This window comes from Varanus komodoensis, unplaced genomic scaffold (assembly GCF_004798865.1).
Source record: "Varanus komodoensis strain SLA01 unplaced genomic scaffold, ASM479886v1 scaffold26, whole genome shotgun sequence".
NCBI classification, from domain to species: domain Eukaryota; kingdom Metazoa; phylum Chordata; class Lepidosauria; order Squamata; family Varanidae; genus Varanus; species Varanus komodoensis.
Genome location: NW_025335684.1, coordinates 1,458,225 through 1,478,927, shown reverse-complemented (window position 1 = coordinate 1,478,927; position 20,703 = coordinate 1,458,225). Strand labels below are relative to the sequence as shown.

The window sequence follows — 20,703 nt, the reverse complement described above, 5'->3', positions numbered from 1 at the left end:
CTGAGCCACCCCAAGGCTGCTCTGCTCAGGGTTACTTTGAGGTCAGAGGACAGTGGAGATGCGGCGTGCCGTCCCGGGCGCAGAACTTGGAGGGCAGCGTCTGCAGGGGACGGATGGCGACCTGCCGCCTAAGGCCAACAGGTCCCCTTTCTGTGTGGTGACCCCAATATTTGCTTTTCCTGCCTTGCTTTTCCCTTGTCGAAGCTGAGCTGCCCGGCAAACGCTTGCGGGGTTTTTGCCTGTGGAAAGGGTGGCAGGGGTAACCTCATTCACAGATGCCGGGGCGGTGGACATTTTGCACTTTTTCCTGAGAAGCCAGCTCCTTGGGGGAGGGCAAAGGTTCATCTCACGCACCTTTCTGAGTTTGGACAGCTAGCATCTTGAAGGAAAAAGACGGCTCTGTGGGTGGAGCAGGCCAGGTTTGGATGACGTGGTGACCCGCCATGGCTAGCTGCTCATGGAACATTGCTGTGTCTTCTGAACCGGGTCATCGTTTCAGTGGGGTTCCCTGTCTGGTCACGTCAGCCAAAAGGTTACAGGAAACGGTGAGGCGAACTCAGCTGGAGGTTGGCCTTTTGGGATGCCTGAAGGTTGTGGAGAGCTTCTCTGTGGAGATAATGCCAGCACCCTCTGATAAACATGACTGTCCCTTCCCCACTTGACGTGGCGTCAAACACAGATTGGTGAGAGGGAAGCTCTGGAGTCTGCGAAAGTAAGCAGATCCTTTGGAAAGATTCACGAAAACCTCTGCTGGCTACAAGGACCAAGAGCAGAGCAGATCTGCTCTCGAACACCTGCTGGAAGTTAGGAATGCTGGGAACTGTAGGCAAAGGCTTCTTGGGGAAGTCAGCCCAGGGCGTATTTCTGTGACAGCAAACATCCGTCAGTGCCTTCCGTGTGGTCTGTGAAGCTTTAATCTTGAGATTTCTGACAGCGGGGACCGCAGAGGGCTCAGGATGCCAGGCCTTGATCGTCTCCGTGCCATCTTGCACAAGCATCTGGCTCGATTTGTCATGAGAGATACTGTGGATGAAACATCTCTGCATGACAGCATTAGCAAGGCTAGATAACCTTGTGTGCTAGATAATTGCAAATCAAGCATTTTGCTGATAATACAAGAAATTCAGAGATAGGCTGAGTGCGAGGTGCTGGTGGAATCTGGATTCCTCCAGGAATTTGAAATCTAAAATGAAATGAGGTGATAGGTCATTTCCATGCATAAATGCATTTTTATAGCGCTCCCGCATTAAACATGATAAAACCCGGTTCAGTATAATCAGTAGGTCTTAATTTGAAACACAGCTATGGATGTAAATCAGTCAGAGCCATTAAGCATGACCTTTAGATTGGCTTAAAGGTAGCGGAATAACGGCAGCTGAACGGCAGGCGAAGTTGCGTGATTTCAGAGAAATCCTGCACTCTGGCAAGTCACGGCATTCAATAGTGTTTAGTCACAGATTCGCCCCCTTCGTCACCTGGGGAACTCCTGTGCCCATTGCGCCTGGATCCAACCAAGCATGACGCTTCATTCGAGCACGAGCCAAGGAACGAGTGCTTTCTAGACGGGAGCTGTTTAAGGGTTCCCTGTGAGGTGGGGGGTGAGGTGGGCTGGGGAAGCGAGGCGTTGGCCCTGGCTGCAGCTGCCAGTGGGCAAAAGGCCGGTGGACGGAGCAGCCCCTTCCCCCAGTCTCTGCATGATCGTTGCTGGCACACCGGCGGCAGCCGATCCCCGGGTGTCAGTTTGCCCATCTAGCCCTGTGGAAGGGCCAGAGATTGCGCTTGGACGTGTGTGTGACCCTGAACTATGTCCCTTTATATTTATTTATTTAAAACCTTTGTATTCTGTCCCTTATGCTTGGCATCTCAGGACGGTGCACAATCCTTAAAATTGAAATACAGTAAAACCACATACGTTAATAACATAATATGATAAAAATTTACATAAAAGTCAAAATCAAAGCGACTGTTCAGAACGATTGAAATACTAATTTTTAAAATACCGGTTAAATAAAAGAGGTTCTCAAGGCTTTTTCAAAATCGCCCTCTTTTCAGTGGAATTTTAGCCCTGTATTAGGGTTAGGGGTGTGCACCAGGGTAGGGTTAGGGTTAGAAAAACGAGCTGCCCTGGCAGGATTTTGATGGTTAGAATGTGTTTAGAATGGGCAGAAAGGATGAGCTGTGCAGAAAAACCTACTCAAGGGGGGCTTTTTCAAAATCGCATTATTTTCAATGGAACTCTAGCCCTATACTAGGGTTAGGGGTGTGCACCAGGGTAGGGTTAGGGTTAGAGAAACGAGGCGTCCTGGCATGATTCTGATGGTTGGAATGTGTTCAGAAAGGATGAGCTGTGCAGTAAAAGCTACTCCAGGAAGGCTTTTTCCGATGTTTTCTTTCTACTTCCCCCCTACATTTTCCCTTAGAATAGGACACCAGAGTAGGGTTCGGGTTAGAAAAGTGAGGTGTCGTGTTACGAGTTTGATGGCTGGCGTACGCCTCAACTTTTGCTCTTGCCGCTTGAGCTGCTCTGCGCCGCATCCTGTCCTCCCGCGATGAGTCTTGCGGGTGGCGCTCACTGGCAGAGGTGCATGGAGCACTGTGAGTGGGACTCTTTCTGATTCATGACGCCTCCTTTTCCCCTGGGAAGCCCCACTTGGATTTAAGACTAAACGGACCGTGGTTTCTGGGTGGTTCAGCCGGTGGTGCGCATCAGCTTGTCGGGTCACTCACCATAAGCCGGAACGATGAGTCGTTCTGGTTACTGCAGCCTTTGAACCAGCCTTGTTTGTGTGGACAAGTAATGTCAACATTTGAGGCCGATATTTCAGTGGCCGGTGTCCTTCAAAGCCTCTGTTGGAAGCACTTGGCGATCAAACCCAGAGGAGTGCGAAGCCTCGCAGCTTGCTTGTGTATCTGGGGAGAGCTGCGGATGCTCGCAGGTGCGCATCAGCACCGCAAATTGTTCCCGAGTGTCATGTATGGATAAGTGCCATGTTTACAGTAGTTACGGCTCCACACGGTGTCTGTTGCTGAGCCATGTGATGGGCTGGATGCGCAGGTGCCCCGACTCTGCCCTTCCCGAGCTCCAGTAAAGGTTCGGCCACTCTCAGACGCTCGGGATGGGGGGAGAATTGTGGTCACTGCCACACACCGAGGCCGCTGGACCGGCTAGATGCTTCTCCAGCCCATGCCTCCTTCGGAAGCCACGCATGTGCAGCTTCCCTCGTGGCCCGTGCACACGCTCTCTCTCAACCTTCAGATTCTTAATCAGGCGAGACAGAGCAAAGCAGGTTTGGAGGCAGAGTCAGAATCGGGAGAGGCGGCCTGAGGGTCCGCTCTCGAGTTCTGGGGCTTCAGGAGGAGGATGCTCTGCAGTCGTCCGGGCGGGGCTTCACCGGTGATGGTTTCAGGCTTCCGAAGGAAAAGAAAGAGCAGGCTGTCCTTGGACTGCAGTGGTTTGAAAGCGACAGCTCAGCTGCTTAGCCCACGATGAGCGATGGCTCCAGTGGGCGCCGCGGCACTCACCCCACCCCTGCTCACGGACCGCCCTGTTGCGGAACGGGATTATCCTGGGATGCGCAGCCCCTGCACAGCAGAGCAAGGGGGTGCGAGAGCAGCGTGGCCCTTCCGCAGCCCACCTCTGCCAGGTGCATGGGGCGCGGCTGCTGCCGAGCGGCTGTTGACGATGCGTGTTGAAAAGGGTGGCCGCAGGAGCCGGCCCGTGCCTCGGCCTCGCCCTTGCCCTCGCCCTCGCGTCCGGTCGGCAGCGCCGGTGTGACTGTGCCCCCTTTCCTCCCGACAGCCACGTCGCCTCGCGTGTCCTCGGAGCTGGAGCAGGCGCGGCCCCAGACGAGTGGGGAGGAGGAGCTCCAGCTGCAGCTGGCCCTGGCGATGAGCAGAGAAGTCGCGCAGCAGGTGGGTTCCCTTCTCTTCCCGTTCATAACCTGCGGCTTGTACCCAGCCAGCCCGCTTTGCTAGGATGTCCGTCACACACGTTGGGGAGGCAGGCCTGTGCCCCGAAACGGCTCAGGTTCGGGTGAAGGGTACCCGAGAGGAGCCGATTCCCGGCCTGGCTGCCTCTGCTCGGTGTTCCCCGGCGCAGGAAACCCCCGCCAGTCATCGCGGCTGGCAGAAGCAGATCCCGTGTCTTTGGCATTCACCCATCTCATCAGAATGAAGTGCACACTCTCCTTGGAAGCGCAACCGCTTCTGGATGACCTGGGCTCGCCATGCCGGTTGGTTCTGCAGCCGAGGCCCGAGGAGCAGAACCTGCAAGCGTGGCAGGTTCCGAGTCCTTAAAACGTGCCGGGGTGACGTCTGTGAAACATGATGGGGAAATCGAGGCATTTCGGCTCTTGCATTTTAACTTGTTGGTCGATGTCAGTAAGATTTTGATCCAAGCATTGAGGTCGTGAAGCCAGGAGCAGGTCGGGTGTTGGTTTCGTTGAGGGGGGCTTTCTTAACGATGTCTCGTGACATTCAGAGAGACCTCTGTCCACCCTTTCCCGTTGTCCCCATTGCTGGGTGCACAATACTAGCTGCTGGTTGTGTCTCTGCTTGCATATCGGCCTGATTTTTACATGTTCGCTGGCCAGCTGGTGTCATCGTACTTCAACATGTGTTGCTGAGTGACATTTTGAAGTGACGCCTGATTTGGTTTTTTTTTTATTTTACGCTTGTTGCAGTGTGTTGTCTTTTAACTTTGCACATCCGTTTTGAGTGCTCTCAGTAGAGAACTCGGTTATTAGTTTTGTAGTTGCAGTGGATGGACTGTTTTTGAACTCCCTTCCTGCCGCTCCTTTTTGCAGGAAGAGCGTCTTCGTCGTGGTGATGATTTGAGGTTGCAGATGGCTTTGGAAGAGAGTCGCAGAGATACAGTCAAAATCCCCAAAAAGAAGGAGGTAAGCCTTGGTCACTGAAGACCTTCCTGGCCGTCTCGGGGAAAGCTGAGAGGAAATGTAGCTTGCCTGCATTCATTGGCTGCTGCCCTTCGCACGTGTGCAGGAGCACGCTTGCCCCCAAACCACTCTGTGCTGGGCCAGGAGCCCAAACGAGCGCCTTGGGGCATGCCAGGGAATGCAGCGGCACCACTCTTTCTCGCCTGCTTAAAAACAGAGCGCGAGATTTGTTCCTGCTCGTCGTGCGAAACTGAACGTGGACTTCCTCCCCCCGCAGCAGCACCCCACCCTGCTGGACCTCATGGACGCCCTGCCCGCCGCGGCGCCCGCTTCCCAGAAGGCAGAGCCCTGGGGGCCACCGGGCGCGGCGAACCAAGCGGACCCCTGGGGAGGCCCCGCCGCCAGCAGTCCCACCGCGGATCCGTGGCAGTCGTTTGGTAAGGACAAGGCGAACGGCCGACGGGGGCTCGCTCGCTTGCTCTCCCGGATCAGCCCCCCTCCGGCCCCGGTTTGCTTCATGGGTGCTTCCCCGGAAGCAGGACGTTCCTTCCAGGTTGGCAGCCCTGCCCGTGCCTACGCTCTGCCCGGCTGTGCTCCGAGTTGCCCCCTTCCTCGCAGCTGAATCGCAGCTGCACAGCATTTGCTTCTGCAAGGGTGCTTAGGGGGAGCCGCGCTTGTGGGCACGTCTCTTCCTTCCCTTTTCGGGACGAAAGTTCAGGTGGAGTCCCAGGGCGACGGTGCCCTCGTGCTAATTGTTGCATTTAATCCCTGGCAGCAGAGGCGAAACGCTGGCGGCTGCTGGACCCTAAGCCAGACAGTCTGTTGCATCTCGTGCATAGACGCTGCGAGGTGCGTTCCTGCGTACGGAGGGAGCCAGTGGGTGAGCTCGTGCTTTATGTAGCTTGTGATGCGGAGGCCTCCTGGGGGCGGAGGAGTCGGTAAGAGAAGCACTCGCGTGTCCCGAGGCGGGGAGGAGGTTTGCTTACTCAAGAGGAACCTCGGCTGGTTTCGCTTCGCGTCACTCTGCATTCCTGCTTTATCCGTGGGTGTTGGCAGTAGATGCGTTAATGATAGGAGTCAGGAGGCTGGGTCAGGGCATGGGCCTGTCTGGGCCAGTGTTGCCAACACTGACTGGCAGCCGCAGTTCTCCAGGGCTGTACGCAGGGCTCTTTGCAGCTCTAGCTGGGGATGCTGGGGTGGAGTTGGGGGCCTCCTGCCCGCAGTGTGGGGGCTCCATCACCGAGCAGCACCCTCTCCTTGCACGGGCCTCTCCGAGCAACTCACAAGATTGTGAGGCAGATAATGGCCAAGCCGTGATGGTTCAAGGCAACCTGAGAAGTTTTTACTAAATTCTCTCTCTCGCACACGTACACACACCCTAAAGACACGTGTATGTGTGCAAGAAGCTTGCCAAAGTCTTGGGAGCTGCGAATCGACACTCTTTCACTGGCTGCCGTTCATCGTATATTACTGGAAAGGGATGGCAGCCCCCCCACCCCCCAGGCTGGTGCGTCCGAGCGCTGTGGCAAAGCTCCTTGGCGTACCGCACTGATGAGGGAGAATTCGTGGCCTGGGTGTGACTGGAACAGAGCCCTTTGGAACAGTGACAGGTTGCTGCCTTTACCTGTAACTTTCAGAGAGCGGCTTTCGGTTTGCCCAGTCAGCTCCCCGCGGGGCGTGTGCTTTCCTGGCGCCCTGCTCCCCATGTGGGCAAGAGGCAGTGGCTGGCCAAGCGCCAGATGGGGAACATGGCCCTCCAGATGTAGTCGGGCCAAATCTCCCATCATCCCCGATGCTGGTTTTGCTGCTCAGAGCTGACTAAAGTCGCACGGTGCCCGCTTCTGGAGGGCCGCCTGTGCCCTGCCCTCGGCCTAGATCGGCGAACGAAGAGTTGGCATCGGCCCGGCCGAGGCGGCATGTCTTTGTGCCCGGAGAGGTTCTGGCAGGCTGAAATCCTCCGGGACAGTCTGCTGCCTTGTGGAGAGAGGCAGGACTGCTGGCTCTGCCCTGGAGAGCATTCCACGGGCCCCGATTCGTTTTCCATGGATCTCTCGAGCTGCTCAGCAGGCCTGCCGGAATCGCCAGTCACCTCTTTCAGCGTGCCATAATTGCGCTGGTTTTCGTGGGCTGCCGCCGTGCACCACGGCCCTGCTCTTCCGGAGCGGAACATTTGGGTCCCTTCGAGCGGGCTTCTCTACCCAGCTAGAAATGCAGGCGGCCTTCTCCGACCGCCGCCGCTCCTCCGGTTATTCACCGCGCCTCGCAGAGGCTTCTGCGCTGCTTCGCGCATTCACTGCTCTGGTCAAATAGCTCGTTATTGCTCGGGCCGTGTGGGTGCAGGTGCTCGGCGCTGCCTGGAGCGGCCCGAGGTCCAGACCGTGCATGGCACACCTTGCCATATTGCGCGGCCGACGGCGCCCCTGGCGCAAAATTGCCTCCGCCGTCTCTTCCCGCGGAGCACGGGAGTTAATTGTGCCGGGACTGGAGGTGGAGGGAGTGCTGGGGAACCCAGGGCCGGGGACCATGGTTCTGCTCAGTCAGGGTTCTCATGCGAGCCTCCCTTTCTCAGGGCAGGGTCGGGAAATAAATTCTGTCTGCTGAGATGCAGGCAAAACCTTGCCTCTCCGCCCCGTCAGCAGCAGCTGCGGTCTTTCCCCTCCTTGGCTTCCAGCATTCATTAACACTGGTGATAGCAGCCCCTTGTTCTCGTTTGCCAGTTACTTGGCTCCCGAAGAGAGTTTCTCAAGAAATTAGATTTACGTATCCGAACGCGGGTAAAAGGAGTGACTCAGAGCGGAACAGAGATTTTAAAGTCTTGGTGAGCTGGGCTGGCATTTCAGCGAACGAAGGGACTTTTCAGAAGAAGATATCAAGCGAAATGCCTCTCCTGACTGTGTCTGCCATTGTTATCTGCCTCATAAAAGAGCAACTGTTCTGGAAGGCTTCACTCATTGGCAGGCCCCGGCCATTAGCATTTCTTGCATGGCATCATTGATAAAACTGAGCAGGAGGAGGAGGAAATGGCAGCCCGGGACGCGATTAGCTGTGTGCTCCTAAAAGCATGTCAGAGTTTCCTGTTTTTTGGAAAGAGCCAACCTTGGAACAAAACTCGTCCACCTGTTGATGAGCACCCGCGCGCTAACGGGCTCACAGTTCAGAAATTTCGTTTTGTTTTTCCAACAAATACCTTTAAAATGACAACAGCCCAGAATGTTTGTCTAAAAGTAAAAATAGCTTTGGTTTGAGGCATTTTGGGAGGCGGGGGTGGTAAAGGCAATGGAAACAAGATGGGAGAAACCTTGCTTTAGTGTTGTGAATTTCGGCTATTCACGCTGGTCTGTGGCTAGAGAAAATATTTGTGTGTGTTGGGGTTTGGGGAAGGCCCACCCCTTTTTTGATTACTGTGAGAAAATGTGGCATTGTGGATTGACCATAAAGTTCCTGGGCAGGGGAGGGGGTGTGTTGATTTAAAATGAATCGATTTAAATCAGATTTAAATCACTAGGCAGTAAGACTAGATTTAAATCATGGTTTTCTGCATAATTTGCGCACGTGCCCGCACTGCTCACAGGCAGAGGAACTTGGTGAAAACATTTGGGCCGCTTGGTTTTCTTCTCCAGGGGAAAAAAATAATGTGATAAACCTCAGGCTGTACCCAGAAGGAGCCAAAGGCTTGTGGAGCGTTCTGGGTGAAGGGCCTCATGTTCAGCGGCGCTGCTGCTGCTGCTCAGCAACGGACGTGACCACGAGCCACGCACGGGAAACGGGTCGCACCGGGAGGCGGTGCGGAAGTGGGGGGCGGGGGGGTGGAGATGCTGGCTCGGGCCAGGTCGAGCCAGGTCCACACCTCGTCCTCGGCGACGTCGCACCGGTCCTGAAATCTCCCAGCCTCGCTAAGAAGGTCCGCAAATGCCGACACGTCACCTCCGGAGCGCAGAAAGCACCGTTGAACGACCGGCGACGCGAGCACTGCTGACGGGAGCGAGAATCCCTTTCCCAGAGGCAGAACCTTTGGGTGGGCCAGGGGGCCCCCCAGTGCCTCCCTCTGAGCTTCGGGGTGTGCGGCGTCCGCTCACCTGTCTGTGGGTTCATGGGCAGCTGCTGCTGCGAACGGAGAGCGCCTGCCTCCGAACTCCCAGTGGGGTCTCTGAGCGCCGTTCCTGTTGCGTCCCCCCCTTCCTTTCCTGCAGAGTGGCCCAGGGCCTGCCGCCGCGGAGAGGCCCGAATGCCAGGCGCCTCCAGCCGGAGGCGGTGCTTCCCCCGTGCTCTGCTAGGTCTGCTTGAGTGCTCAGGGGGGGTTCTGCTCTGCTTGCCTGCAGGTGCCAAGCCAGCCGCCTCCGTCGATCCGTGGGGAGCCCCAGCAGCGTCGGCGGCCGCCCAGCCCCTCCCGAAGAACACGGACCCCTGGGCCCCCCCGCAGCCCCCCTCTGCCGTGGCAAAGGCTGCCGTGGACCCCTGGGGATCAGTGCCCGCCGGCAAGCCCATTTCCGCCTCGGGTAGGTGCTTGGGGTTCCGTGTCGCCTTGGTTGCTCTCGCTCACCCCAAGGGGGCTTCGGGTTTTGGGTGGCACAGGCCTTTGGTAGGAGACGAGTCGAAAGAAAGAGGTTTGCTCCCACGGGGACCACGAGTTGGAGGCGCGACGTCTGTGTGTGCCCTTCAACGCGAAGGCGCCCAGCAGGCGGTGGAGAACGGGCAGGATCGCCCAGGGGCCGCCCAGCCTGAGAAGGACGGGGAGGCAGTGCTTCCCCTCGCTCCTTCCCAGCGCTGGCAGCGGCTTCTCAGCTCGTGGTGGAACAGAAGCCCCGCCATCAGCTTTTTTATCCAGTCTTCATCTATATCTCACCTTGCCCGCCAAAGATGTGGCATATCTGAAGCAGACACACACACAGGAAGTGAATGCAGAGGCAGCCTCTTGTCTGTGGTTTCCCCAGAGGAAGCCGGCGAGGTGCCTGGGACAGTGGCGAGCTGTCCGGGAACCTCATGCCAGGTGGGTGGCCGGAGCCCTGGTCTCCTGCGTCCTGGTCCAGGGCTCTGACCACTGCACTGCGCTGCCCGTTCCTTCTGGCCTTGCAGGCAATGTCCTGGCCCTGACACACACCCGAGATCACTCATGGCAGGATCTTCTGTGTTTCCGTTGCAGGCAGCAAGTCTTTTGACCTCTTCAGCAATTTGAACGGGACGATTAAAGATGACTTCTCTGAGTTTGACAGCCTTCGAACATCTAAGAAGGAAGGTACGTGTGACACGCAGCCAAGGCGCCAAAGGCTGCTTGATTTCCATGGAGCCTTGATGTTTTCCATTGCCTTGGTCTCTGCTCCCGTTTCCCCAAAGTCTCTGAAGGATGCCACAAAGGTCTCAGGAAAGTTGAAAAGCAAAACGAAATAGAAACAGAGCCAACCAGTGAAAGGCCAGTATTTTTGGAAGCATATTTTCTAAGCCATTTTGAGCTGTTTTTTCCTACTCTAATCAAGTGTCGATAGTTTTAATCAAGACGCATCTTTTGCACTATCAGTCCAAAGTCTGGGGACACTTGATGTCATTGTCCTTGTGGTGAATTTGGCTAAAAATACTGGGGCAGGTGACGGTGTGGAAATTTGGCTCGTCAGTGAATAAGCGTTCTGAGTTCAGATATTCGGGTGCCACTTGCTGGGAGGCGGCGGCGCAGGCTTTGCTGACGTGGGCGGGAGTTGCAGGAGGCACCTCTTGTGCCTGGGGGGTGGGGGGCGGCGGTTCTGCAGAACCGGCAGAGTTTGTTCAAATCCTTTTGCCCCTGGGCCCTTGGGGCAGTTGTTCTCCCATGCCCGGGGGCGGGTGAGGCTTTTGCAATTACCGTGTGGCTTTCGCAATTACCGTGTGATGGGAATTCAGTTGGAACATGATTCTTCAGCTGGGGTTCTGTTGCCACCACATTATCCAGCATGCAGCTTGCTCAAACTGTGGTGGAACACGGGAAGTTGCCTATATGCTCACGGGAAGTGAGATGTATTTGCTCACCAGGCCCAAATAGCAACAGGCCTCAGGCCGGGAGGGGCCTTGCTCCGCATTTCTGGACTGGTCCTGCTGCCTGGGGAGGTGCCTCCGATCTGTGACAGCGGCTGAAAGCACCCACCCTCTTTGGGTTACTGCGCTGGCCTATTTTTTGGACAGTAATTTTGGTGGATTCCTACCACGTGTTGTACCACAAGCAAAATAACCAGGCGTTGGGGAAGGAACCCTTGCCTGACTTCATCCTGAATATCTCTTAACTGTGTGCTTTGATAGCGGGCCAAGCTCTTCTTTTTTAAGGAGCCATCTTCGGGCCTGACTCAGGCGGGTTTTTAATAATGCCAGTAGAACAGTGGGGTGGCCAAACATCTGATGCTTCTGATTGTTCTCCAGGGAGACAATCAATCCGTGCCATATCCAACAACCCTCTACAGCAGGCCGCCAAGGTCAGTTGTCGACCTGCTCTGCTACCTTGACGTGCAGGTGCATTTCTAGCCAATAGGATTAACGGCTGACACGCAATAGTCTTTAATGAGCCCGTTAACCGAAGTGATTTGGGGGGAATAATGTGCCTCCGCCTGCGGATTGGAGGGTCCCCAGGGCCAGAAAGCGGGAAAGCTCGTCGGTGGTGTATCTGGAAGGACGCTCCACTGGGGCCAAGCATCTCTACTTAGAACCACCCTCCTTTAAGCCTGCGGAGTTCAAGCCTGCACCCCGACCTGCAGGGAGCACTAAACCCCGCTGCATCTTTTCCCGGCAGATTCGGGTTCCACGTTGTCAGCCCAGAACAGCGGTACGACCAGCCCTGACCTCTTCGAGTCGCTGCCTGCCGGCTCGGCCTCGGGCAAGCAGAGCGTGTCCCGGAAGACCCCCGAGTCCTTCCTGGGCCCCAACGCCGCCCTGGTGAACCTGGACTCGTTGGTCTCTAAGCCGCCTCAGCCAGCACCTTCGCTGAACCCTTTCTTAACTCAAGGTACTTAAAGGGGGGCACGGGCGGGGGCGCGGAGAGGATCGCGGCTTGGCGTGAGTCAGCCTGCTCAGCTCAAGGCCGCACCAGGCGGTCTCCCCTCGACAGTTTTTCACGGTAGCGCCTGCCTCTGCCGTGGCCCAAACACAATTAACAGCTTGCACAGCGTTAACATAGGCGGCGGCCTGGGTCCCTCGGTGTTGCGATTCTAGTTCTCATTGTGAGGGAAGGAGGAGGAGACGAAGATTTCTGGATAGGTGAGTGGAAGGAAAAACTGCTCCCCAGCGCAGCAGGTAACGCTGCAGAAACAGGAGCGGCATAGGCTGAAATGTTATGCTGTCAAGAGTCACAAAAGCACAGTGACTTCTGATGCTCTCTCGAGATGCACCGGAGGAACGCTTGTCTTCTTGGACTGCGTTTTAACAACAGCTGGATTTAGTTGCAAAATGTGGAGAATAAGCCGTCTGCACAACTGTCTTTTTACATATCAGCCATAATTGGCTGTGTTCTTTATGCCCTTTGACATTAGATACAATTCTAGCATAATTTATCCTGGGGGCTGCCTGTTGTACTTCCAGTGCCTAGTATTTTCTGGTTTTCCTGTGGGGTTTTAAAAAAATATTTCTTGCCCGCTGTTTGTGCGGCTTGACAAAACAGCACATGGACAAGCCATGGCTTTGCGTTCATACATAACAACAACCCATCCCAGAGTTCACAACCCAACTGAAACCGTGGATTCTTGTTCCGGTTTGTTCGTGGTCAACAAACCACAGCCTCGCTCGCGCAGCATGGTAACCTGGAATTCAGCACGCCAACCGGGTCACTGGTGCTTCCATGAAGAGGTGGTTCCCGGCACAGCGAGAAGGCGAAGCCCAGCCCGTGTGGGGAAACAGACGCTTTCTGCGTGGCCCCTGGGGCTTCTCGGCATGGCCCCGCAGCGGCTGATCCCGCTGCCGGTAGCATTTCTGTGGCCGTTTCCTGGGCAGGCCGGGGCCCGCCTTGCTGTTAGCCCTCCCCACCCTGACTGCAATGGCCATGCTAGCTGGGGAGGGGGCGAGCTGTCACCCCGCGTGGCCAGGCGGCCTGCGAGCTGGGAAGGCGGCCCTGGACGGTGCTGCAGCCGTGGGGCCTCCTTTGGCTTAATAGCCACAGAAAGAATTAGCTCAGTCAGTATGTTGTGTATGGTAGAGCTGTATTAAGTTTCGTCCCATCATGCTCCCGAGGAGTGGAAGGCGGCCCGTGAGGCTGCCTCCTGTGCACGCCCACCGGCTCGCCCTCGCCTTCAGTGCGCTTGGGAAGGAGCTCCGTCGGCGGAAGGCACTCGTGCCCTCGTATCGCGAGCTGGAGAGCTGCGCTTTTGTCCTCGGAGAGCGGCTTGGTCGGTGGGTCAAGGTGGGCAGCATCTTCCCTTCCTTTGCCACAGGGCGGAAAGTGTTCGAGCAAGCCCAGGGGCTGGACGTGGCGGAGCAGGAGGGGCTCGGCAACCTGCGAACATGCTCTGGGAGGTTTTGTGTCCTTCTGTTGAAGCTGCAGCGACTTGCCCCGGCTGTTTTGGTTCTCAGCCTCTGAGAACGTGCCCGTCTTGTGGAAGGCCGCCAGCTCCAGCAGCCCATGCTCTCTCTCATTGGCAGCCCGTGGACACGCCTTCCGCGGAGGTCACTGAGGCCTTTCACACAAACGGAATTGTACATCCTGCAAGGAACGCGTCGTTTTGGCAGCGGGCCCAAATGTCATATCCTGGGAAAGTTCTTCTGTGCTCCTTTCCAGCTTCTCTCTCTCTCTCTGTGTCTCTCTCTCTTTCTCCTTGGAAATGGTCTTACTAAGTTACACATTCATGACAAAACTGTGAAATATGGGTTAGAGCACTGCATGAATTGCTTTGGTCGAGCAGAAAGCCTCCAGCTTCACGGCCAGCCCGGGCCGAAACTTGGGGAGCTCCCAAGTCCGTCCCCTGTGGGAAGTAAGACAAGGCAGAACTCCGTGGGGCGCACACAAGCCCCCAGGCACTCGCTGAATGCGGTGCCCCAGCCCCCGTCTGCAGCACGGGCCCTTCGTCGCGGCCGGCACGCAGTCCGAGCAGGCAGGTGGCTCAGGAGGATCCCCCGAAATGCTTGGCTGCGGCAACGCCGGCCAGGGTGGCAGATGGAATATTGGCGCGCAAATTCCCGCCGGCCTCGGCGCCCCACAGCGTTTTTGGGAAGGAGGCGCTGCGCACCGGGGCAGCCCGCCTGTCTGGAGCTCCCCTCGAAGGGGCGCCGGGGGCCTGCAGCGGGCTCGCTTTGGGGAGTGCCCACGTGGCTCTGGGGCTCCCACCCCCGAAGTGGGCCGGCGGTGCGCTCGTCCCCCGCGGCCCTCACGGCACGGGTCAGCACCGTCCCCCGGCGGCCCGTTGCTCCAGCGCAGATGCCCGGAAGGAGCCCCGTGAGCAGACGCTCCTGCCCGCTTCCCGTGCGCTCGCAGCCGTGCGGGGTGGTGGGAGGCCCGGCCAGCAGGGGGCCGCGGGCAGAAACCCCTCTAACCGGCCGTCTCTCTCGCCCCTGCCCCTCTTGTCTCGTTGCCAGGAACGGCCGTCGCCTCCGCCGCTGCTCCGGTCAACCCCTTCCAAGTGAACCAGCCGCAGCCCCTCACCCTCAACCAGATGCGGTCGAGCCCGGTGCTGGGTGGCAGCGCGTCCTTCGGCACGGGGCCGGCGGTGGCCGTGGAGCCCCTCGCGCTGCCCTCCGTCGCGCCGGCGGCGGTGGCCGTGGCGCCCGTGCCGGCCCTGGGCCCGGCGGCCCCGCTGAGCAGGATGGGCCCGGGGGTGAGCGTGGGCCTCGTGGGGGCCGTGGCGCCGCCCCTCCACAGTGCCGCGATGGCCCCCCCGGCCTCCCAGCCCGCAAACACGACTAACCCTTTCCTCCTGTAAGGGCCCGCGGTGTGGAGCCGGGCTCGCGGGACGCCCGGCGGGACTGAGCGCACCGCCCGAGGCTGGCTTGGGCCGGACCGCGTGCGCGAGAGCCCCGGGGAGCCGGCACGCGGCTCACGGCTGCGTTCCCGGCGGGCCCCTCTCGCCGCCCCCCCTTGATCGAAGCCTCGCACCCGCTGCAGACGGTACGCCTCCCCTCTGCCTCGCGGGAGCCTCGCGTGACGCACACGGTCCCAGTGGCCAAAGGCGGAGGCCCTGCTCTCCTCCCTCTCCGTTTGGCCACTATTTCACTTCTCGTGGGAAGGAGCTGCCCTTCAAAGAGCCCTCTTTGGGTATATTTTGTAGACAGTAAACCGGACCCTGCGTGGCTGTGACCCGTGTCTGTCAGAACTCCGTTCTCGTACTGCAAAGATCTGAGACGCAAGCGTGCCCGTAAGCACGCGCTCTTTAGACTGTTGGTTTCACCCATAGTCCTTATAAACTGAAGAAGAGGAAGGCGAGGGAACCGGGGAGCCCAGAAGTTATAAATATTTTCCTTGCATAACTAAGATGTAGCGCAAAACTGTCCCCTTTTTTCTGGGGTTGGGTGGAGATGGCTGGCGCCAGCGGCAGAGGAAGCTCTCCTCCGGTCGTGGAATCCCGTGAGTGTGCCGTTCGTATGCAGTGTTGGCTTTCTATCCTTCCAAGGACTCGTCAAGGACTTCTGTCTGAGTGGCTGGCATGCAACACTTGGTGTTCAGGAGTGTTTTGCTCTGTGCTTGTCCGATAGTGGCTTCATTTGGAAATTACTGTGTGTGTGTGTTGTTTCCATTCGACTTGCGATGCAAGTTAAAAGCGGGGAGGAGGGGGAGGAGGGGGGCGGTGGGCTGCTTGGCTTCAGCTTCGCTGGGGCAAGCTAGGGAGCTAATCTGGGATGGCCGTCGCCATTATTATGCAGTTGTTATTATACAGTTATCCTTGTAAACTTTTGCACTTTTAAAAAAGCAACTAGTACCATTTTGGATTTGAGTTGGCAAGATGGGTGCTCCGTTTCACTCGTGCGCATTTTTATAATGCCCTTATTTAACAGTCTGTAGCTTCAATAGACTTACCAGGTCTAGCTGAAAAATTAAGATACTGTCATTTTTAATGATTTAATGCCCTCGTATTTATATATAAATATTTTAGCTCTTGGTTTCCATAAAGAGAGTTTAAAAGGGAATATTGCCAGACATTTTCCTGTTGAACAAAGAGTTTGTAATGCAAACTGAAACACGCCTGTGGCATATGTTTTGAGTGGAATATGAATGTAAGATGACATTTAAAAGGAAAACACTACAGTTGCCTTTCCCCCTCCCTGTGTTCTGATCACGTCTCCCCCACGTGGAGCAGAAAGCCTCGTGGGAAGCCTTTTATAGTGGAAGATCATGAAAAAAGAGATCACTTCTCTCTTGTAATACTTTGGGAAACTTTTAAAGAAACACACTGCTGTATGAATGTTAATTTTAATCAACTAAATTCTAACTAAAGATGAACTCCATGTTAATAACCGGCTCTGTTTACAGTCTTCATTGCGAAGTCTTCAGTCTTCAGACTCGCTTTCTCATCAGGCCACCCTCAGGTTTAAGTCATGAGTTCTTGCTTGAAAACCCATGTTCCTTCAACAGGGCAACTGTAAAATGAACCTGACTTCCAGGTGCGTCACCCCCCCTGCGCGCACAGACGCACTCGTGCAGAGTTGAGTGGCTTCATCTCAGTTCGCTGTCCAGTGGCTTCCTCCGATTTATACTTCAAAAAGCAAGAGCAGTTTTGGGATGGCGGCTCTGGTGTCCGACCAGCATGCGGAGAAGCCTCGGTTGCTCGCTTTCCACCGGCCGTCGCTGGTCAGCTGTGCCGTCTTCGTCGCCGCAGAAATGCCAGTGGCGGTGCTGGAAATCGTGCGGCGAGAGAAGACGAAACAGCTGCTTTCCAGATGCGCTGTGGCAAAGGTCCTGCAGGGACGGTCAACCAACCGCATGTGGCTTCCCTCGTCCAGGAGCGTTGGGCTTGTCCTCCTAAGGGGCCACAAGAAAAGACCCCTCTTTCCGAGGAGAAAAAGGAGGTTTTCGTGACCCCGGATCGTTTGCGGTTCCCTAACCTCTGGGAAATTCTGCAGCAAACCAGGCCAGGCCAAGTACCATGTTTTAGCTAGGGCTGGTGTATCTCCCTCCAGGTGACTCTGTGTGTGTGTGTGTGTGTGTGTGTGTGTGTGTGTGTGTGTGTGTCTAAATTCAGAGCATCAGGCACAGGTCCGGCTCTGCAAAGGACCCTGCATCACCGAGTTGGCCGTCACAGCCCAAGATTCCTGCTCTCCTTTAAATCAACATGAGATGCAGAATAACAACGTCCGTTTTTCATCCTTTCCCTCCTCCCCCACCACTCCCTAAGGGAGAGGTTTTCAAACTCAACATGGTTTTGCAATTTTTTATTTTAAGCCCGTGCAAAAGGTGATGTTAATAGCATTTTGTTAATTAGAAAGTGACGCACAGGGAGGGACGAACAGACCGTGCTTCTCGGAGGATTTGTGTTGAGGAAAAGTCCCAGCGTGGTGCAGAGCCAGGGTGTCGGATTGGGGCCTAGGAGATCCAGGTTCCAGTCCCTGCTCAGCTGGTGGAGCTTCCTGGGTGACTTGGGGCCAGTTGCTCGCTCTTGGCCTAGCCTACCTCGCAGGGTTGTTTTTGTGAGGATGACTGGAGCTAGGTGAGCTGGCGTGGGTTCCTCGAGGCCAGATGCCAGGTTGTAAACGCAATGCAAAAAGCGTAGGCCAAGCCCGGCGTAAAAGCGGCCTCTGTGATGAATGGGTGTGAACCCTGGCTGCCTTAACTTCCGTTTCTGTCCGTGGGCCTCTAGGAGCATCCGGGAGCCCCCTGCCCAACTCCTCCCATCCTGGAGGGCTCGGAAGGCCCACAGTTCGGCTGTCCGCCCTGCTGGGGAAGGGCCGTTTTGGAACCGAAGTCGGTCCGAAGGTGCTTAGGTGCTGCTCCATGCGCGCAATCCCGTTGGCGGCCGGTCTTGATGCAGGCGCTGCGCGTTTGCAGCTGCTCCCGCTTCCCTCCTCAGAGCCACCCAACTGGTCTAACTGGGAGGGGCTGGCTAGAGCAAGCAGGCAGCTGGATCCTCAGAACCTCCAGCCTGGGCTCGGAAAAGGCCCTGCCTGAAGCCCTGGGAGGCCGTTGCTGCCAGTCCGTGTCAGCAGCGCTGGGCTGGATGGGGCCCTGGCCTGGCTTAGCGTGAGCTGCTGGGCTGCGTGGCTGCGGCAGTTCCTGCCTCACTGGGATCTGAATTTGGCCAGTGGTGCATTTAAGCCACGGATGTTAAATCCTGATTGTAAAACCACCCGTGTTGCAGTAGGGAAAGCTGGGTATTACAGGGTAGTTTTCCTGTCCAGATATTCATAGAATTATGCCCTAAATTGTCCATCAAACTTTAAAAGCAAGTAGTGTTTGTCCCCTCTGATTTGTATTCCGAGCAGAAACACGTTTACAGCACTCGGTGAAGTTCTGCACCTGGAATTTAACCAACCCAGGGAGCAAAAACTGCTGCAAAAAGAAAAAGAAAAAAGGAAAGGGACAGGCGCTTATTTATTGAATTTATATACCGCTCAGGACTCCCTAGTAATTGCACAAGAAGTGTGTGGCTGGCTCAGGCCAGAGGCCAGTTGAATCTACCTTTGTGTTCCCCTGACAGAGCAGGGTGCCCGCCGCCGGCTTTTCGGAGAGGCTTCTCGCCCCAGAGCGGATATGCAGCCATCGCAATAGCAGCCGCTGACACCACCTGTCCACGGATTGCTCTAACCTCCTTTAAAAGCGACTCACACGGGGGGCCATCGCTGCATCTTCTGCTAGCAAACTCCCTTATTGAATGACGTGTCGTGGAAAAAGGTCCCTTTGGTTTGCCCTGAACACCCGCTCAAACCGCTCAGCTTCTTTCCGGGACCCCGGCTGCTTCTCGTGCCGGGAGACGGGGGGAGAAATGTCTCCCTGCCCACCTGGTTGGTGCCATGCCGAAGTCCTTGCGCCTCTGCCGTGCCCCCTTCGCTCGCCCTTCTTGCAGCCCAGCAGCCCAGGATGCTGTTCGCTTTCCTCATGAGAGGGAGACGCTCCAGGCCGCCCTGTCCCAGCGCCAGAATATCCTTTTTAGTGGCGATGGGAAACACGCAGCCTTCCGTGCAGAGCCGCACCTTAAGTTGGTTTTCGATCCCTAACGAACCTGAGCACATAATCCGCATTTTTTTCACGGCCGCTGCAGCTGGCCGGCATTTGCACTGAGTGCTGCCCTGAAGCCCCAAGAATGCATCGACGCTGGACCAGCCCTCCGCAGCGTATCGCGCGGCTGTTGCGTCTTCCCTCTCTTCACAGATTTCTTTTTGTCTTAAGAGAGGAAGACGGAGGAAACTGGGAAAACCTGGGTGGGTTATAAAACCCAGTTCTTGAGGCCGGCTCCGGCTAACCGGAAGCACCGTATTGCAAGAAAACCCATTACGGAGTCGAGCGCTCTCGGTGGCAGTTTAATGCAGACCATGCATTGATGGTGCATTCACTGGACTGGAATAGCTCAACTCCCTTTTCACGGCCGAATCTTAAATATGTGCACACACATATATCCAAGCTATTTTCTTACGCATCGGGAGCAGGTTGCCTTTGACTGAATTTGTGCTCTTGAACTTTTATTGTATGGATATAAATTATCGTTTGTACTGTTGTACCATGTTTTTGTATCTGTGCCCTTCCCTTGTTGCGGAAATGTGGAGAATGAACCGTAGAAAGTGGGGGCTTGTCGGAGTTGAGTGTCTTGTCAGAATTAAACATGTGTTGCTTTTATTCAAGGCTGTCGTGGCTTTTCAGATTTGGAATGCTCTTTTCGGGAGCCACATTCTGCGGATGATGTTAACATGTGCACCGTCGCTTGCATTTCTTACAGGTGTTCAAGAGGACAGGTCCTTAACGGGGCCTGAAATCTGAGATGATGGAGGACGCGGGAGGGAAAAGAGGCAGGATGAAAACGGGGGCCTCGATCGCTGTTGCACGTATGTCAGCTTGTGGAGGGCGTGTTGGCACCCAGGGGTTGTCCCAAAACCTACATGGGAAAGTGGGGGAAGGAACGGGAGATGTTTCGGCAAGGAGAGGGTTGGAGCGAAGGACGAAGGTGTCCTGGGACTGAGTTCAGTATGGCCGGCTTGGTGTTCTGGGGAGCAGGATGACCTTGGATGTGGGTGACCCCTGCTCAGAGGGCTGGCAGTCACTCCCGTGTGGCAAGAAGGGCATCTTGTGAGGTAGGTCTGGAGCCCCATCCTGGCCCATCTGCCCCAGAACTGTGGCCTGGAGAAGCACTGGCTTTGCCCAGCTGTGCTGAGCTTGCAGAAAGCATGGGGCGCATTCCCGCGTCGTCTCGTGCCCCCTTCACCTCTCTTGCCAAGGAGGGTGCCAGCCACCTTCCGCGCGGGGCACCTGGTGTGCCGACCCCTCCTTGGGCTCTCTCAGGAACTGCAGCTCAGGGCCGAGGCAGCGAAATTAGCCCAAATCTCTGGCCAGAGAACAGAGAAAGGGTGGGAGGAAGATGGCAGCTGGGTCAACGCCGCCTGGACACCGGATAACAGCGACTCAGGTAAGTAGAAATGAATGCAGCCAAACCAAGAAATGCTGCTGTAAGAACTGAATGGGTAACACAGAATCCCAGAGGAGCCAAAATGGAACTTGGCCTCCTCTGTCCTGAACGTTGGCCTCTCGCTAATACAACCTGCGAAGACGAGGAGTGCAGCATCTTTGGATTCTGGTCTGGAATCGCTGGTGCAATTCACTGGTTCCGCATTGCCAGTTGGAGGGTTGTAGAAACCAGCGACCGCCGCTGCCCCACGGCGAGGGTCTGGCCCACACGCCCATCAGGAATGAGCCCCCGTCTTCGAGTCTGACGAGGCTTCAGCCCAGCCTGGAACA

At 56.3% G+C, this 20,703-nt stretch overlaps 1 protein-coding gene across 8 annotated transcripts in view; it reads left to right on the top strand.

The window, feature by feature from the left end:
- The window catches only part of EPN2 (epsin 2), a 37,884-nt gene extending 18,289 nt beyond the window's left edge, over positions 1-19,595 (top strand). For 6 of the 8 annotated variants that reach the window (XM_044433448.1, XM_044433452.1, XM_044433447.1 and 3 more), the window contains 7 exons: positions 3,800-3,912; positions 4,806-4,898; positions 5,113-5,332; positions 9,215-9,391; positions 10,036-10,128; positions 11,641-11,853; positions 14,409-19,595. In XM_044433448.1, the coding sequence (XP_044289383.1) occupies positions 3,800-3,912; positions 4,806-4,898; positions 5,113-5,332; positions 9,215-9,391; positions 10,036-10,128; positions 11,641-11,853; positions 14,409-14,752 (1,253 nt within the window). In that variant the 3' untranslated portion in view covers positions 14,753-19,595. The remainder of the gene's footprint in view (positions 1-3,799; positions 3,913-4,805; positions 4,899-5,112; positions 5,333-9,214; positions 9,392-10,035; positions 10,129-11,640; positions 11,854-14,408) is intronic. The other 2 variants (XM_044433454.1, XM_044433453.1) reach the window with 2 other exon arrangements.
- Positions 19,596-20,703: the final 1,108 nt, after the last annotated feature.